Source organism: Rhinoderma darwinii, chromosome 3 (genome assembly GCF_050947455.1).
Source record: "Rhinoderma darwinii isolate aRhiDar2 chromosome 3, aRhiDar2.hap1, whole genome shotgun sequence".
Taxonomy (NCBI): domain Eukaryota; kingdom Metazoa; phylum Chordata; class Amphibia; order Anura; family Rhinodermatidae; genus Rhinoderma; species Rhinoderma darwinii.
In genome coordinates, this window is record NC_134689.1 from 320299655 (window position 1) to 320316143 (window position 16489).

The 16489-nt window shown below is 41.5% G+C and overlaps 1 protein-coding gene across 3 annotated transcripts in view; it reads left to right on the forward strand.

Annotated features, from left to right (window-relative positions):
- Nucleotides 1-14495, forward strand: part of RNF212 (ring finger protein 212) — a 68487-nt gene extending 53992 nt beyond the window's left edge. For all 3 annotated transcript variants that reach the window (XM_075858250.1, XM_075858249.1, XM_075858247.1), the window contains exons 10-12: nt 517-577; nt 5913-5949; nt 14040-14495. In XM_075858250.1, the coding sequence (XP_075714365.1) occupies nt 517-577; nt 5913-5949; nt 14040-14235 (294 nt within the window). In that variant the 3' untranslated portion in view covers nt 14236-14495. The remainder of the gene's footprint in view (nt 1-516; nt 578-5912; nt 5950-14039) is intronic.
- Nucleotides 14496-16489: the final 1994 nt, after the last annotated feature.

Here is a 16489-nt window from a genome sequence, read left to right on the forward strand (position 1 = left end):
TATTTCTATACAAATGTTTCTAACTTGTTTTGTTAATAAAAATCAAAATAAAAACGTTAAAAATTTTTTATAAGCTCTTCATTCTGTATTACTACTGCTTTCTGTATTAAAGGGGTATTCCCAGATTTTACAATTATCACCTATCCTGTGGATTGCTGGGGCCCCAACCAATCGCGAGTAGGTGGGTCCCGAACCCCCTGTTCCTTCCCACTGCTCTACTGCAGTGAGGATGACTTTGCATGGAGCAGAGTTCAAGCATTTGCGGTGCCGATTCATTCAAAGTCTATGGTAATGAAAGAAACAGCCGAGTACAGTGCTTGGTTGTTTCCGTCAGTCCCACACGCACCGAATAAAGCGGTGGGGGTTACAGCATTGAGGCCCCCAGCGATCAGACAATTATCACCTATCCAGTAGATAGGTCATAATTGTCAGTTATAGTAAAACCCTTTTAAAGCATCTCCTGATATGATGTTATTTATTGTTATAAACTATATATTATTTATTTTATTTTTCCAGTTAACCATAGCTGGTCCAACTAGATTATCATTGATAAGTCCACCTCCAAATGGGTTCTTGGGTAAGTTTATAAGTTTGTAATTTTTAATATATTTAATGTTTCATCAAAGACATTGGTGGCATATCGACATGCTACTAATGTCCAATCGTTGAACTTCCAACCACTATGACTATAATAGCCATCCATGCAGATGTCCAGAAAAAGCTGTGTGGAGTCGACAGGATAATTTCCAAGCCACAGTACCATTTTGTTCTAGTGATCTGCAAGGGCTACAGCAGTCAACCTGCTGTCAATCAGACACCTGCAGCATATCCTAGCAATATGCTTCAAATGTTTCTGATAAGACAAGCCCTTTAACCCCTTAAGGACTGAGCCTGTTTTGGCCTTAAGGACACAGCCTATTTTTTCAAATCTGACATGTGTCACTTTATGTGGTAATAACTCCGGAATGCTTTTACCTATCCAAGCGATTCTGAGATTGTTTTCTCATGACACATTGGACTTTATGTTACTGGCAAAATTTGCTCGATACATTAAGTATTTAATTGTGAAAAACACCAAAATGTAGCGAAAAATTGCAAAAATTAGCATTTTTCTAAATTTATATGTATCTGCTTGTAAGACAGATAGTAATACCACACAAAATTGTTGCTAATTAACATCACCTATATGTCTACTTTAGATTGGCATCGTTTTTTGAACATCCTTTTATTTTTCTATGACATCACAAGGCTTAGAACTTTAGCAGCAATTTCTCACATTTTCAAGAAAATTTCAAAAGGCTATTTTTACAGGGGCCAGTTCAGTTGTGAAGTGGATTTTAGGGCCTTATATTTTAGAAACCCTCGATAAGTCACCCCATTTTAAAAACTTCACCTCTCAAAGTATTCAAAACAGCATTTAGAAAGTTTCTTAACCCTTTAGATGTTTCACAGGAATTAAGGCAAAGTAGATGTGAAATGTTCAAATTTCTTTTTTTTTGTTGCAGAAATTCATTTTTCATCTATTTTTTTTTGTAACACAGAACGTTTTACCAGAGAAACGCAACTCAATATCTATTGCCCAGATTCTGCAGTCTTTAGAAATACCCCACACATGTGGCCCTAGTGCACTTATTGACTGAAGCACAGGCCTCAGAAGCAAAGGAGCACCTAGAGGATTTTGGGGCCTCCTTTTTATTAGAAAATATTTTAGGCTCCATGTTGGGTCTGAAAGGCTCTTGCGGCACCAAAACAGTGGAAATCCCCCAAAAGTGACCCCATTTTGGAAACTATACCCCTTGAGGAAATGATCTAGGGGTATAGTGAGCATTTTGACCACGCAGGTGTTTTGCAGAAATTATTGGAAGTAGGCCGTGAAAATGAAAATCTACATTCTTTCAAAGAAAATGTAGGTTTAGCTAATTTTTTCTAATTTCCACAAGGACTAAAAGGAGAAAATGCACCACTATTTTTGTAAAATAATGCCCCGCATGTGGTCATAAATGGCTGTTTGGACACACGGCGGAGCTTAGAAGGGAAAGAGCGCCATTTGGCTTTTGCAGCTCAAATTTAGCAGGAATGGTTTGCGGAGACCACGTCGCATTTGCAAAGCCCCTAAGGGACCAAAACAGTGAAAACACCAAAAAAGTGACTCCATTTATGAAACAACACCCCTTGAAGAATCCATCTAGGGGTGTAGTGAGCATTTTGAACCCACAGGGGTTTCATAGATTTTATTAGAATTGGGCAGTGAAGATAAAAAAAATCCTTTTTTTCCAATAAGACGTAGCTTTAGCTCAAAATTTTTCATTTTCTCAACAAATAAAGGAATAAAAGAACCCCAACATTTGTAAAGCAACTTCTCTGGAGTACGGCAATACCCCATTTGTGGTCATAAACTGCTGTTTGGGCATACGGCAAGGATCAGAAGAGAAGGAGTGCCATTTGTCTTTTGGAGCACAGATTTTGCTGGATTGGTTTCTGGACACCATGTCACATTTGCAAAGCTCCTAAGGTACCAGTACAGTGGAAACTCCCCAAAAGTGACTCAATTCACAAAACTACACCCCTTGAGGAATTCATCTAGGGGTGTAGTGAGCATTTTGACCCCACAGGTGTTTCATAGATTTTATTAGAATTGGGCAGTGAAAATAAAAAAAATCCTTTTTCTTCAATAAGACGTCGTTTTTGCTGAAAATGTTTCATATTCTCAACAAATAAATGAAAAAAAGCACCCCAAAACTTGTAAAGCAACTTCTCCTGTGTACGGCAATACCACACATGTGGTCATAAACTGCTGTTTGGGCACAGAGTAGGGCTCAGAAGGGAAGGAGTGCCATTTGGCTTTTGGAGTACAGATTTTGCTGGATTGGTTTCTGGTCGCTATGTCGCATTTGCAAAGTCCCTGTGGGACCAAAACTGTTTAAACCCCCCAGAAGTGACCCCATTTTGGAAACTACACCCCTCAAGGTATTCACCTAGGGGTGTAGTGAGCATATTAACCCCACAGGTGATTGGCAGAAATTGGTGTGCACTCGATGTTGCAGAGTGAAAATGGTTTTTCAATAGATATGCCAATATGTGGCGCCCAGCTTGTGCCACTGGAGACACACACCCCAAAAATTGTTAAAAGGGTTCTCCCGGGTATGGCGATGCCATATATGTGGAAGTAAACTGCTGTTTGGGCACACTGTAGGGTTCAGAAGAGAGGTAGCGCCATTTGGCTTTTGGAGCGTGGATTTTGCTTGTAGTAGTTTTGTTTTGAGTCTTATTGGTGTTTCCGTTTATAATGTGGGGGTACATGTAAGGCGGGCGGAGTATATAAGGGGCATAGTCAGGTGGTATAGTGGGGTAAAAAAACAATAAAATAATCCATAGATGTGTGTTACGCTGTGACACAATCCTTTCTGCACAGGCCGGTGTCGCACTGATAAATGGTCTTTACTTATTCCCCTTTTGGTCCACACTCGGCACCTTTGCAGTTTGGGGAATTTTGCTGGGAAAGTGTTGTCCTGGTATAATACGGGCGCCCTCACTTCCAGCAGATATGTTTGGGCCCTCCCCTTCCTGGTTCCCTAATTTTAGGGGCCTTGATAATTCGCCACTTGAAACAGAAGAAATGTTCCCCTCGGGCCGGCACAACTGCATATTTTTATTTCCTGGCTTATTGGTGCCTTGACTAATTTTATTTTTTCATAGACGTAGTGGTATGAGGGCTGGTTTGTTGTGGGACGAGCTGTAGTTTTTATTGGTACCATTTTGGGCTACATGCGACTTTTTGATCACTTGTTATCCTTTTTTTTTTGGGAGGCAAGGTAACCAAAAAACAGCAATTCTGGCATATTTTTTTAGTTTTTTTTATACAGCGTTCACCACGCGTTATAAATTACATGTTAGCTTTATTCTGCGGGTCAGTCCGATTCCGGTAATACCTAATTTATAGCACTTTTTATGTTTTACAACTTTTTGGACAAGAAAATAACTTTTGTAAAGAAAATGGATTTTTTCTGTTGCCAAGTTGTGAGAGCCATAGCGGTTTTAATTTTTATTGTCTACAGGAGCTGTATGAGGGCTTGTTTTTAGCGAGACGAGTTATAGTTTTTATAGGTACCATTTTTAGGTACATGCGACTTTTTGATCACTTTTTATTTCAATTTTTGGAAGACAAAGTGACCAAAAAATAGCAATTATGTCAGTATTTTTATTTTTTTATTTTACGGCGTTCACTGTGCGGAATAAATAACAGCGATACCAAATATGTATGGCTTTATTATTTTTTCAATAATAAATGACTTGATAAGGGAAAAAGGGCGATTGTGTTTTGTGTTATTATTTGAAACTTTTATTGTATTTTTTACAACTTTTATTTTAACTTTTTGTACACTTTTTTTTTACACTTTTCTTTAGTCCCACTAGGGGACTTGAAGGTTCAACTGTTTGTTTGATGTTCTAATACATTGCACTACCTATGTAGTGCAATGTATTAGAACTGTCAGTTGTTCACTGACAGCAAGCCGATCAGGCTCCGCCTCTGGGCGGGGCCTAATCGGCTGACGTAATGGCTGATAGGAAGCCATTGTTAGGCATCCTGTTGCCATAGTAGCAGTCGCCAGCCTTGCCATCGCATGGCAAGGCTGCCGATTGCATACAAACCACTTTGATGCAGCGATTGCATTGAATCGCTGCATTGAAGGGGTTAATGGCAGGAATCGGAGCTAGCTCCGGTTCCTGCCGATAGATCGGGGTGTCCGCTGTAACATACAGCGGACACCCACTGCTGATGACGCCGGCTCAGCTTCTGAGCCGGAAGCTGAGCCGGCGCCATCTTGCCGATGGTACCGGAAGACTTCTGGGTCCCGCCAACGACGGGGCATAGGAGGATTCCGTTACTGGCGGACCGGGAGGTAAGTATTAGCCCTCCGATCGCCTTTGCAGCCACCGGCAACCCAGCGATCACGTTGCTGGGGCGCCGGTGGCTATAAACTCCTCACATGCTGCGATCTCTATTGAACGCAGCATGTGAGGGGTTAATCGGTCGGATCAGAGGCTAGCTCCGGTCCTGGCCGATACCTCAGGATGCCAGCTGTAACGTACAGCTGTCACCCGGCGGTGATGTCGCTGGCTCAGCTCCTGAGCCAGCTCCATCTCCTTCATGTACAGTTACGTGGAGATGCGCGAAATGACCATCTCCCATCACGTAACTGTACGTGAAATGGCGCGAAGGGGTTAAGAGGGGAGAGTTATAAGTATTTCCTATACTGTTCCAGTATAGCAACTATATCAAGAAATACAGCAGGTACACAATAAACAGTATAAAACTGTCCATCACATGTGTTATAACTGCACAGGTTAGTAACAGTAAGCAACGTCTAAGGGTACGTTTACAGACGGCTGAGTCATTGCAAGCAGTTTCTGCAACTGAAAAATCCATCCCATACATCTGAATGGGGTTGCTTCTGCAACATGTGCATGGATTTCTGCAAGTCCCTATTCAGATAATTGGGACAGTCGCAGAAATGTATGCAACAAAACTTTTGTAAGTTATCATTCCCTATGAGTGATGTCTAAAGGGATTAAGGAGGTGTATATTTCTATTGGCAGTGCTTTAATTTTGACACATCATGATATCTTCCATATTCAGAGTGTGTTATTTGGTATGAACTATCACCTCCCTGTCCTTGATAACTCGAGGACTGAATTGCAGTATGTTTTTCTGTAAGGTTTTATTTTAAGAACAAAATTACAAGCACAGTACTGTATGATTATTTATTCTACCACAATTCCCAGTGGTCAAACTAAAGAAAGTCATGTGGCTGCTGGACCACATATACGGTAATACACAATAGTTTATGTTTTTGATTTGCATTTTCTCCTTAAATATGAAACACAAATAGTTGTAAACTTTCACTTCACAGGTTCCTATAGAAGCAATGCTACAGGGGAACCATCAAGGTAAATCACTTAATTGGTTAATATGTAAGCATGAAAATCAGGCTCTGCGCACACAGCGTTTAGGGCTCATGTTCGTTGTACATGTTTAAACAGGGCTGCCGAATGTATGACGTAGACGTAAGCAACTGTATGCCCATACAGATGTGTCCATCCTTACCTTTACTTGAATTTGGTTAAGCACTCCAATTTATCATAAAACAAATTCAATACAATATCGCGACATGCTAGCAAAACTTTTTACGGGCTTCCATTCGATTCACAACCACATAGCCTAGACATCTCATGACAGTATCGCAAAGTCATGTTTTTTTTTTTTTTTTTCAAGCTAGTCATCTTGTGCCCCACATGTCAGGATATGTTGAGATATCAGGAAGGTAAGGAAGGACACATCTGTACATATGTTTGCAACTCACTATCAATGTAAATAAAACAACATGTAAACTGCACTGTACATGTTTTTTCCCCAGCATCCAATATATTAAAAATTGTAGTTAATTACATATATATGAAGCGTATATCTTATGAGTATTTCAATGAATACACCGAACATAGGGATGTAAAGAAACTTGCCGTTTCCCATCTCAAGCTGTAGTACTTTTTGGTGGAGAGCCTCCCATTCACTATGCAGTTGCAGTGCAAAAACTCATTACAGTATTTTGTTTAGACCTGTTTCTGGCCTTTACACATAGATTTTTTTTCTAGCATTTTAAATGGCATAAGAAAATGCATGTTAAAAGGCCAGCATTTGTAAAATGTAAGGTTTTTATGGTGTTTTTGGTGTTGGGTTTATTTTTTGTAATTTTGTACATGCTTTTTTTTATGACGTTTAAGTCCTTAGAGAAGCCTATGGGAAAAACACCAGAAAAAATACCATATCCAGAGCATGCTGCGTTTTGGCCTCTGACCATAGAAAAACAACCAAAACGACACAAACCAAAGCGCAGTAGTATGTAGTGCATTTTATATTTCACTATAGACTTTAACCCCTTCGCACACGACAACGTAATAGCACGTTCTCGTGCCAGGGGGTAATGTATGGTGCCGGCTCCATACGCTGCGGGTGTCAGCTGTGTATTACCGCTGACACCTGGGACTAAGGCCTTATTCATACGAACGTGTTATACATCCGTGATACGCGCGTGATTTTCACGCGTGTCGCACGGACCTATGTCCGCTGTGCTGCTCTTGGCCGTTTAAACCTTCACATGCTGCAATCAATCGCGATCGCAGCATCTGAGGCATTAAAAGGAGGGGGGAAGCCCACTCCGACAGCTCATCGCAGCACCACCCCCCCACCCCACGCGCTGTGATTGCGGGGTGCCAATAATTAAAAAAGTTATGGCTCTCGGAAATTTGGTTTTTAGCAAATAGTTTTTTCTTTGTAAAAGTAGTAAAATATATTAAAAAGAAGATATACGTTTGGTATCACTGTAATAGTATTAAGCCGCAGAATTAAGTTAAGTTGTTATTTTTACTGCACAGTAAAAGCCGTAAAAATGAAACACAAAATACAATTGAGGAATCACAGTTTTTCCCAATTTCAGCCTGCAAAGCTTTCTAGTACATTATATGGTACTTTACATGGTGCCAATAGAAACGACAACTCCTCCCGCAAAAAATAAGCCCTCACACCGCTCTATTGATGGAAAAATAATAATTATCGCTCTTGGAAGCGGGGAGTGGAAAATGAAAAAGCACAAAATGTCTCCATCCTGAAAGTGTTAAACATCTGGCCACACAAAAAAAAATGCATTAATAAAAGCACCATGGAAAACACCATGAAAATGCCACCGAAACGCAGTGTGTGAATCCATCCTGATACAAGTTTCCATTCAGTTCTTGCTGAGACAAATGTATGAAGTGCTGTAGAACATATAAAAACGAATTGGTGCAGATAGTTTGGGCAGCATTGGACTTAAAATATGTTGTATAAACATCAAGATACATTAACACCAGAGGCCTAATATTGCGTAGGTCCCAATCGTGTCGCCAAAACATCTCTGACATGTTGAGGCATGGACTCCAAAAGACCTCTGAAGGTTTCCTGTGGTATCTGGCACCAAGATGTGAGCAGCAGATCCTTTAAGTGCTGTAAGTTGTGAGCTGAGGCCCCCATGGATCAGACTTGTTTTTTCAGCACATCCCACAGATGCTCGATCGGATTGAGATCTGGGAAATTTGGATGCCGAGTCAACACCTTCAATTCTTTGTTCATTCCTGAACCATTTTTGTAGTGCGACAGGGTACGTGAAAGAGGCCACTGCCATTAGGGAGTACCACTGCCATGAAGGGGTGCACTTAGTCTGCAACAATGTTTAGGCAGGTGGTACTTGTCAAAGTAATATCCACATGAATGATAGAACCCAAGAGTAATAGCCACATGAATGCTAGAACCGAAGAGTAATCTCCACATGAATGCTAGAACCGAAGAGTAATCTCCACATGAATGCTAGAACCGAAGAGTAATATCCACATGAATGCTAGAACCCAAGAGTAATATCCACATGAATGCTAGAACCCAAGAGTAATATCCACATGAATGATAGAACCGAAGAGTAATATCCACATGAATGCTAGAACCGAAGAGTAATCTCCACATGAATGGTAGAACCCAAGATTAATATCCACATGAATGCTAGAACCCAAGAGTAAAATCCACATGAATGGTAGAACCCAAGAGTAATATCCACATGAATGCTAGAACCCAAGAGTAATATCCACATGAATGGTAGAACCCAAGAGTAATATCCACATGAATGGTAGAACCCAAGAGTAATATCCACATGAATGGTAGAACCCAAGAGTAATATATACATGAATGGTAGAACCCAAGAGTAATATCCACGTGAATGCTAGAACCCAAGAGTAATCTCCACATGAATGATAGAACCCAAGAGTAATATCCACATGAATGCTAGAACCGAAGAGTAATATCCACATGTATGGTAGAACCCAAGAGTAATATCCACATGAATGCTAGAAACCAGCAGAACATTGCTCAGAGAAATACACTGCCTCCGCTGGCTTGCCTGCTTCTCATAGTCAATCCTGGTGCCATCTCTTCGGAGGTAAGCGGCGTACCCAGGTACCCACATGATGTAAGAGAAAAAGTTATTCATCAGACCAGAGCACCATTGTAGGTGCTTTCGGTAGTGGACAGGGGTCAGCATGGGCACTATGACCTGTCTAACTATGCAGTTATCACAATTTGGCCCTTGTCAAATTTGCTCAGATTCTTACACTTGCCCATTTTTCTTGCTTCCAACACATCAACTTCAAGAACTGACCGTTTACTAGCTGCCTTATATATCCCACCCCCGGACAGGTGCCATTGTAACCAGATCATTAATGTTATTCACTTTACCTGTCATTGGTTTTAAAGTTGTACTGATGTAATACTGTACAGTAGTGTTAAAAAAAAAAATAGCAGTCCGACATCATTAACCTGATAAATGAATGTTTTTGTAGAAGTGATATTTCTATATAGCAAATAATTTACTTGTAAGTGTAGTAGAGTAGTAGAAAAAAAACAGAGCCAACAATTTGGAGATGCATGCCGCACATTCTGAGTAATTGAATGACTAATTGAAAGGGGTTTGTTCAGAATAATAGCAGTGAGGGGTTAAATTGGTGTAGTCCTTCATTCTTTGGAATAGCAAGTATCAATTTTGGCCCTTATTTAAGGTAGAAGGGTGGCAAATGTTGCACATGTTGATTATAGTGCATTTCCTTTTGAAATACTGGGGAAAATGGGTCGTTCGAGACATTGTTCTGATGAAAAACTGTAATGACGGGGTAGGGAGACAGACAGGTGAGCCCTAATCTACCCGCCACTCAGTCCCTGCCTACTTGCAACGACCCGTCCTAGGCGACGGGGTACAACTGGGCGACGGTCCCTACGCTCAGTAAGTACACGACAGACAAACAGACAAGGGTACACAGAAGCTAGGGAAACGGGGCAGCTGCCCACGGAGACACCGTGATCAACGAGAGTAGTGAACGAGCCGAGTCAAACCAGGAGTGCACGAGGTACAAAACGCTGAGCAGGAGAGTGGTCAGTAAGCCAAGGTCAATAACAAGCAGAGGATCAGTAGTTCAAGCAGCAGCAGCAGAGCCAGGAAGCAAGCAGAGCAGAATCACAGGCAAAGGAGGAACAGGAAAGGCAGGTATAAATAGACAGTGGGCGGGAGCTAGCTCCGTCTGGTCAGGCTGTGATAGGCTCTACCACTCCTAAGCCTGCCATCCTGAGTGGTGGAAGATGGAGTCAGTCTCACAAAATAGGAGCAGGTGCAGACTGATTACCCACGGGCGTCGATACAGAAGCTGTGTCTGGCAGATCCTTTACAAAAACCTAATTTGATTAAAAAGTTGATTGGAGAGGGAAAAACATATAGAGAAGTGCAGCAAATTATAGGCTGCTCAGCTAAAATTATCTCAAATGCCTTGAAGTGGCAACCAAAACCTGAAAGACACGTAAGGAGGCGGGGAACTACTGTTGTGGACTGATGAAAGCAAAATTGTTCTTTTTGGGTCTAGTGGCCGCAGACAGCATGTCATACAACCCCCGAGCACTGAATTCCAGCTACAGTACACTGTGAGGACAGTAAAGCATGGTGTTGCAAAAATCATGATATGGGGATGTTTCTCATACCCTGGTGTTGGGCCTATTTATCATATACAAGGGATCAGTTTGAATATATCAGAATAATTGAGGAGATCATGTTGCCCTATGCCGAAGAAGAAATGCCCTTGAAATGGGTGTTTCAACACAACAATGACCCAAAACACAGCAGTAAGCGAACAAAATCTTGGTTAAAGACAAACAGGATTGAAGTAAGCGGCCAGCCCAATCCCCTGACCTCAATCCCATAGAGAACTTGTGGGGTGACATCAAAAATGCAGAAGAACTGTGGAATGTCGTCCAATCTTCCTGGACTGGATACCTGTTCAGAGGTGCCAGAACTTGGTCGACTCCATGCAACACAAATGTCAAGCAGTTCTCAGAAACAATGGTTCTGCCACTAAATATTAGTTCAGTAAAGTGAAATCTGAAACATTTTTTCAGTTAATACATTCTCTTTTTGAGTTTTTAAAGAAAAATGCTGGCACTGCTATTTTTTGAACAGCCCAATATTTCTTTCTCTTTACTTTCTATAAAGGATTAACACAAACTGGATGGATTGTTATTGTTTTGATTTAGAATTGAATGTGTAATATTTCCAGTGCATTTAGGCAAATAAAAGTTAGAATGATTTTGCACTTTATTTGCTCTTTTTTTTTAAACTCACTGCTATTTTTTTTCAACACTACTGTATATATGACAGTCTGCTGACCGACAAGCATACTAATATTATAATGCTTTGAAAAATTGAACTCTGTGCTGTGATTGGTTGCTATGGGCAACAAAGACAGGTTCTCTGTTAGGCCCTGTTCACACAGAGTTTTTTTTGCAGGCAGAAAAATCTGCCTCAAAATTCCTTCAGCTGTGTTTTTCGGCCGTGGCCATTGAGCGCCGTGGGCAAAAAACACAGTGAAAACCGCTTTCTCTGCCTCGCATTGATGTCAATGGGAGGTCAGAGACGGAAATGGCTGAAGAAAAGGCATGACTTTTTCCCGTGAGAATTTTTTTCCGCTCGTGGGAAAAAACGCCTCCGATTAAAATCAATGGGAGGCATTTTCGGCCATTTTTTGGCACGGCTTCCGTGGCAAAAAAACTCTGTGTGAACAGGGCCTTACACAGTTTTCATGAGACTCTCCTGAGTGTGTTGACCTTCTCAATATGGCTACTGTACTAAGACTGCATTGGATGTTGAGGTCATTCTCCTGTGTATAGGAGAGGGGGAATTCCACCCAGAAAAGGTCAGAGGTGAGAGAGCCAGAGAGAAGGTCTCCATGGTTAGCTGGACACAGTAGAGTGGAGGGTCCTGCGTTCCACTCGGTGACATACAGTAAATGTTAGTGGATGTGTAAGTGGCACAATAGAAAATACAGAGTGGTTGTGACAGGACCCTGAAAGAGATTCTATATAAGTACAATGTATATAAATACAATATCCCACTCTCCCATATTAGCGGAGGCTCAGTACCACTGTTATCACACGGGTGGCGCCACTGCACACAGGCAGTCATCATGGTAAGGGCTACAATGTTATCGGTGTATGTACAATGACAAAACTAAGTTACAATACAAGTAATAACATGGCATATAATGTATCTAGCTGCTTTAGAATCTTTTCAATTTACTTACCTTACCGTCTCTGCGCTGCCAGTCAGCTCCATCCCCGGCCGCAGTCTTTGTACTTTCCGATGTGATGATGTGTTGTCACCATTCACTATTATCTTCACATACGAATATTAGTTTATTGAAAACTATTATTTGACATTGTTTTAAGCCTATGAGAAAAAAACGTATTCTATACCCCGGAAAATCCCTTTAAAAGGCTCTGTACACCTATGAAAAATGCTTTTTTATATACATATTTATGTCTATCAGTGTGATTGGTGCAACTGTCTAATTACAAATTATTTTTACTTTTTGAGATACAGCTGCTCTGTATCCTGTATACAGAGCAGCTGTATCTTACGCTGGGACCTGTATCCGTCAGGTTAGCGGGATTGACGGGTTCAGTGTCAGTGGGTCCTGCGTGTCTTTGACAGGCAGGATCGAGCTGTTACCGATCAAATCTAAGTTCATAACTTAGGTGTGATCGATAACAGGTGACACTGTACCAGTCAGTCCTGCTGACCTGACGGATTCATGTCTCAGCATTAGGGGGGATTCACACGAGCGTGTATTCGGTCCGTGCGGGCCGCGTGGTTTTCACGCGGCACGCATGGACCAATACAAGTCTATGGGGCAGTACAGACAGTCCGTGCTTTTTGCGCAGTGTTTGTCTGCTGCGCAAAAAGCGCGACAGGTTCAATAACTCTGCGTATTTCGCGCATCACGCACCCATTGAAGTCAATGGGTGCGTGAAAATCACGCGCACCACACGGAAGCACTTCCGTGGGACGAGCGTGATTCGCGCAACAGCAGTGAAAAGGATGAATGAAAACCGAAAAGCACCACGTGCTTTTCTGTTTCCGAACATCCAAACGGAGTGTCTTTGCGATGAGCGAAGCCGGACAAGCGTACCGAACTTCACCGGGTTCGGCCAAACTCGTTTTGGCCGATCCCGGCAAAAAAATTATCGGTACGCGACGTCAGGAGATAGTCACTGTCCATGGTGCTGAAAGAGTTAAACTGTTTCAGCACCATGGACAGTGACTTGCGATCCCAAAATACATTAACCTGTAAAAAAAAACGAAGTTCTAACTTACCGATTACTCCTGTCTCCTTCCTGCAGTCCGACCTCCCGGGATGACACTTCAGTTCAAGTGACAGCTCCAGCCAATCACAGGCCAAGCACAGGCTGCAGCCAATCACAGGCTGCAGCGGTCACTTGGACTGCTGCGTCATCCAGGGAAGTGGGGCCCGATGTCAAGAGAGGCGCGTCACCAAGGACGCGTCACCAAGGACGCGTCACCAAGGCAACGGCCGGGAAGTTCTCGGTAAGTAGGAACTTTATCTTTTTTTTTTACAGGTTTTTCGCTGTTGTGTTCGGCATTCACTGTCGAGGGTGCTGAAAGATTTAGCTCTTTCAGCACCTTGGACAGTGACGGGCGTTGACAAGCCTCATCTCTATGATGCCGGCTGCGCGAAAATCACGCAGCCGCGCATCAGACACGCATGACACACGCAGCTGTCAAATGGTTTTTGCGCTCGCAAAACGCTGCGTTGTTTGCGCGCGCAAAAACGCAACGTTCGTGTGAATCTCCCCTTATACATGATACAAAGCAGCAGAATCTCAAAAAGGTGTACATAGCCTTTAAAACAGCTGGATACATTATTTACCAACTTATTACTTTCATTGTACTTTCGTTTTCTCATTGTACATATATTAGTGGTCATTTATGAAATCCTTCTACTTAGAATTCTCTATACATTTAATAAAACCAGTTCCAGTTGATTCAGATTTCATTGTATTGTATTCCATGTGCTAAACTTATTTTAACACTTAAAGTAAATTTTACTTACCTCTTTCTATACAGGTCAAGTGCTGGATCTTCACAGCACAATGTTTTCCACCAGTTTTCGCAGCCTATGTCACCAGCAAACCGCGGAAGTATCTGGCATTTGTCTAGTCAAAGATCCCCACAGGTATTATCACAGACACCTTTGCCTTCCCAGACTTCCAGTGCCAGACAGCCTATTACTCTTGCCAACATTTTGCAGCGTCGCCATTAAAAACTAGTATAAAAATATATTTTTATTTAAAATAACACTCAAAAATGAATAATCGTGAAAGCCACTGAGGTCTTTACTTGGTGTTGTGCGCTCTTCCAAAAAGCACTATTAAGGTGTAGTGCAAATTTCCTGTGTGCCACATATATAAGAGCCTCTGCTGTACTTCACTGGACTGACTGCAGCAGTTGTCATATCCACCCCCCTCCCCTTCCTCCTTTCAGACATCAGTCGGTGCTATGGAGTTGTTGGCTGAAGCTGCAAAGAACTGACTGATGTCATAAAAGTGGAAGGGGAGGGGGGGTGGTTATGACAACTGCTGCTGTCAGTCCAGTGATGTGCAGCACATAGGGAAACATGAGGCTAAGTAAGGCTGGCGCTAGGCCAAGACTTTTGTTTTGTAGTAAGCAATAAATTGCTGTCCATAGGAATGCATTGAGTAGCTTGAAATTTTGAAATTTAAAATTTTTTATTTTTTTAATCGCTACATGTTGGGATTTCAGAGCTACACACTTGTCTGGAAGTGATTTTGAAGAGATTTTAAAGCTACTCAATACATTTCCATGGACAGCGATTTATCACCGCAATATCACAGTGATTTTTTTTGTAGTGAGATAAATAGCCCTAGCCTAATGCATTCCTATAGACATGAACTACAACACAGAAGTCTAGGTCTAGCACCATTCTAAGGGTACATTCACACAGTGTGATCATATTGTGAATTTTGTTGCGATTTTCACAAAATCACAGAAAAAAGCACCATATGATTACACAGTGTGAATATACCTCAAAGACACTGGTATGCCCCCAGTGGGTCAGTTTTAACAGTTTTACATTTTTCCTAGTGTTTCCTTAAATAAGCAATGCTCTGTATGCTTAGATTCTACATTGTGTGCCACTGTATGTAATGGCAGAACCTTTCCTATGCTTATTACAAGCTAGACATGTAAACATAAACCTGCTATGTTAGAATGCAATAAAGAATGAATCATTCTGAAAATAAATTATAAATTAAAGCCAGTATTTGTGTAGTGATGATAAGATAAGGTCTAGCTGTATCACTTGTGACTCACACCAGAGCATGTTAGGCTAAGGGCCTGTTCACATCAGCGTTGGCCCTTCTGTTGAGGGGTTCCGTCAGAGGTTTCCGTCGGGTTAACTTCTCAACGGAAAGGCAAACAGAAACCTTAGCTTCCATTTGCATCACCATTGATATCAATGGTGACGGAAATGTTGATAAAGGTTTCCGTTTGTCACCGTTCTGACAGGGTTCCATTGTTTTGACGGAATCAATATCGCAGTCGACTGTGCTATTGATTCAGTCAAAACAACGGAACCCTGTCACAACGGTGACCAAAGGAAACCATTAGCAAAGTTTCCGTCACCATTGAGATCAATGGTGATGCGGACGGAAACCTCCAACGGAACCCCTCAACGGAAGGGCAACGCTGATCTGAACAGGGCCTTAGTGGATGTTATAAAAATAACGGTAAATTGTCTGTTTTTTTAAAAGGATTAGTTTAATGTATCTTTCAAAAAAAATGGACAAGAAGCATCAGTTTATCAATTTATAACGGATCCGTTTTTTTGGCACCCTTTTTTGTTTCGTTGATAGTCTGTTTCTAGGCTCTTATTTTAAATTATTTCTCCCTTGGGGGCCTATAAATGAGTAGTGTACATGAGTATGAGTACGTTCAGCAATTCAAACCCTTATGACAAAGCTAAAAAAAAAATGGCAATAGAATGTCTACTGGGGGTCACTTCCAGTTTCTTCCTATCCTAGAGGTGTTTTCCTGTTAATAGAGTTTTAATTTATTTGCAAAATGGTGTCTGCAAATGGGCAGAGCAAAAAAAAAAAAAAAAGGCTTCTTTTAACTGATGAACAATCCGTTTGTATTAGTTTTAGGCTTCTTTCACACTGACGTTACTATCAGTTTACCACTCTTCCGTCAGAGGAACAGAGGATCGATACATTAAACGGAAAACAACGGTTCCGTTAGAATTACCATTGATTTCTATGGTAATTCTTTTGTTTCAGTTGCTTTCCATTTGTCTCTGTTCGCTAGGAAAGTCCTGTTCTTTGCACTTTTATATCCTTAAAGGGTAACTAAACGTTTAACAGACTTCTGACATGTCGTAGTAACATTTCAGAAGTTTTTATTGGTGGGGGTCCGAGCACTGAGACCCCCACCAATCGCTAAAACGAAGCAGCTGAAGTTCTCGTGTGAGCGCTCAGCTGTTTCGTGCCTGTTCGTCT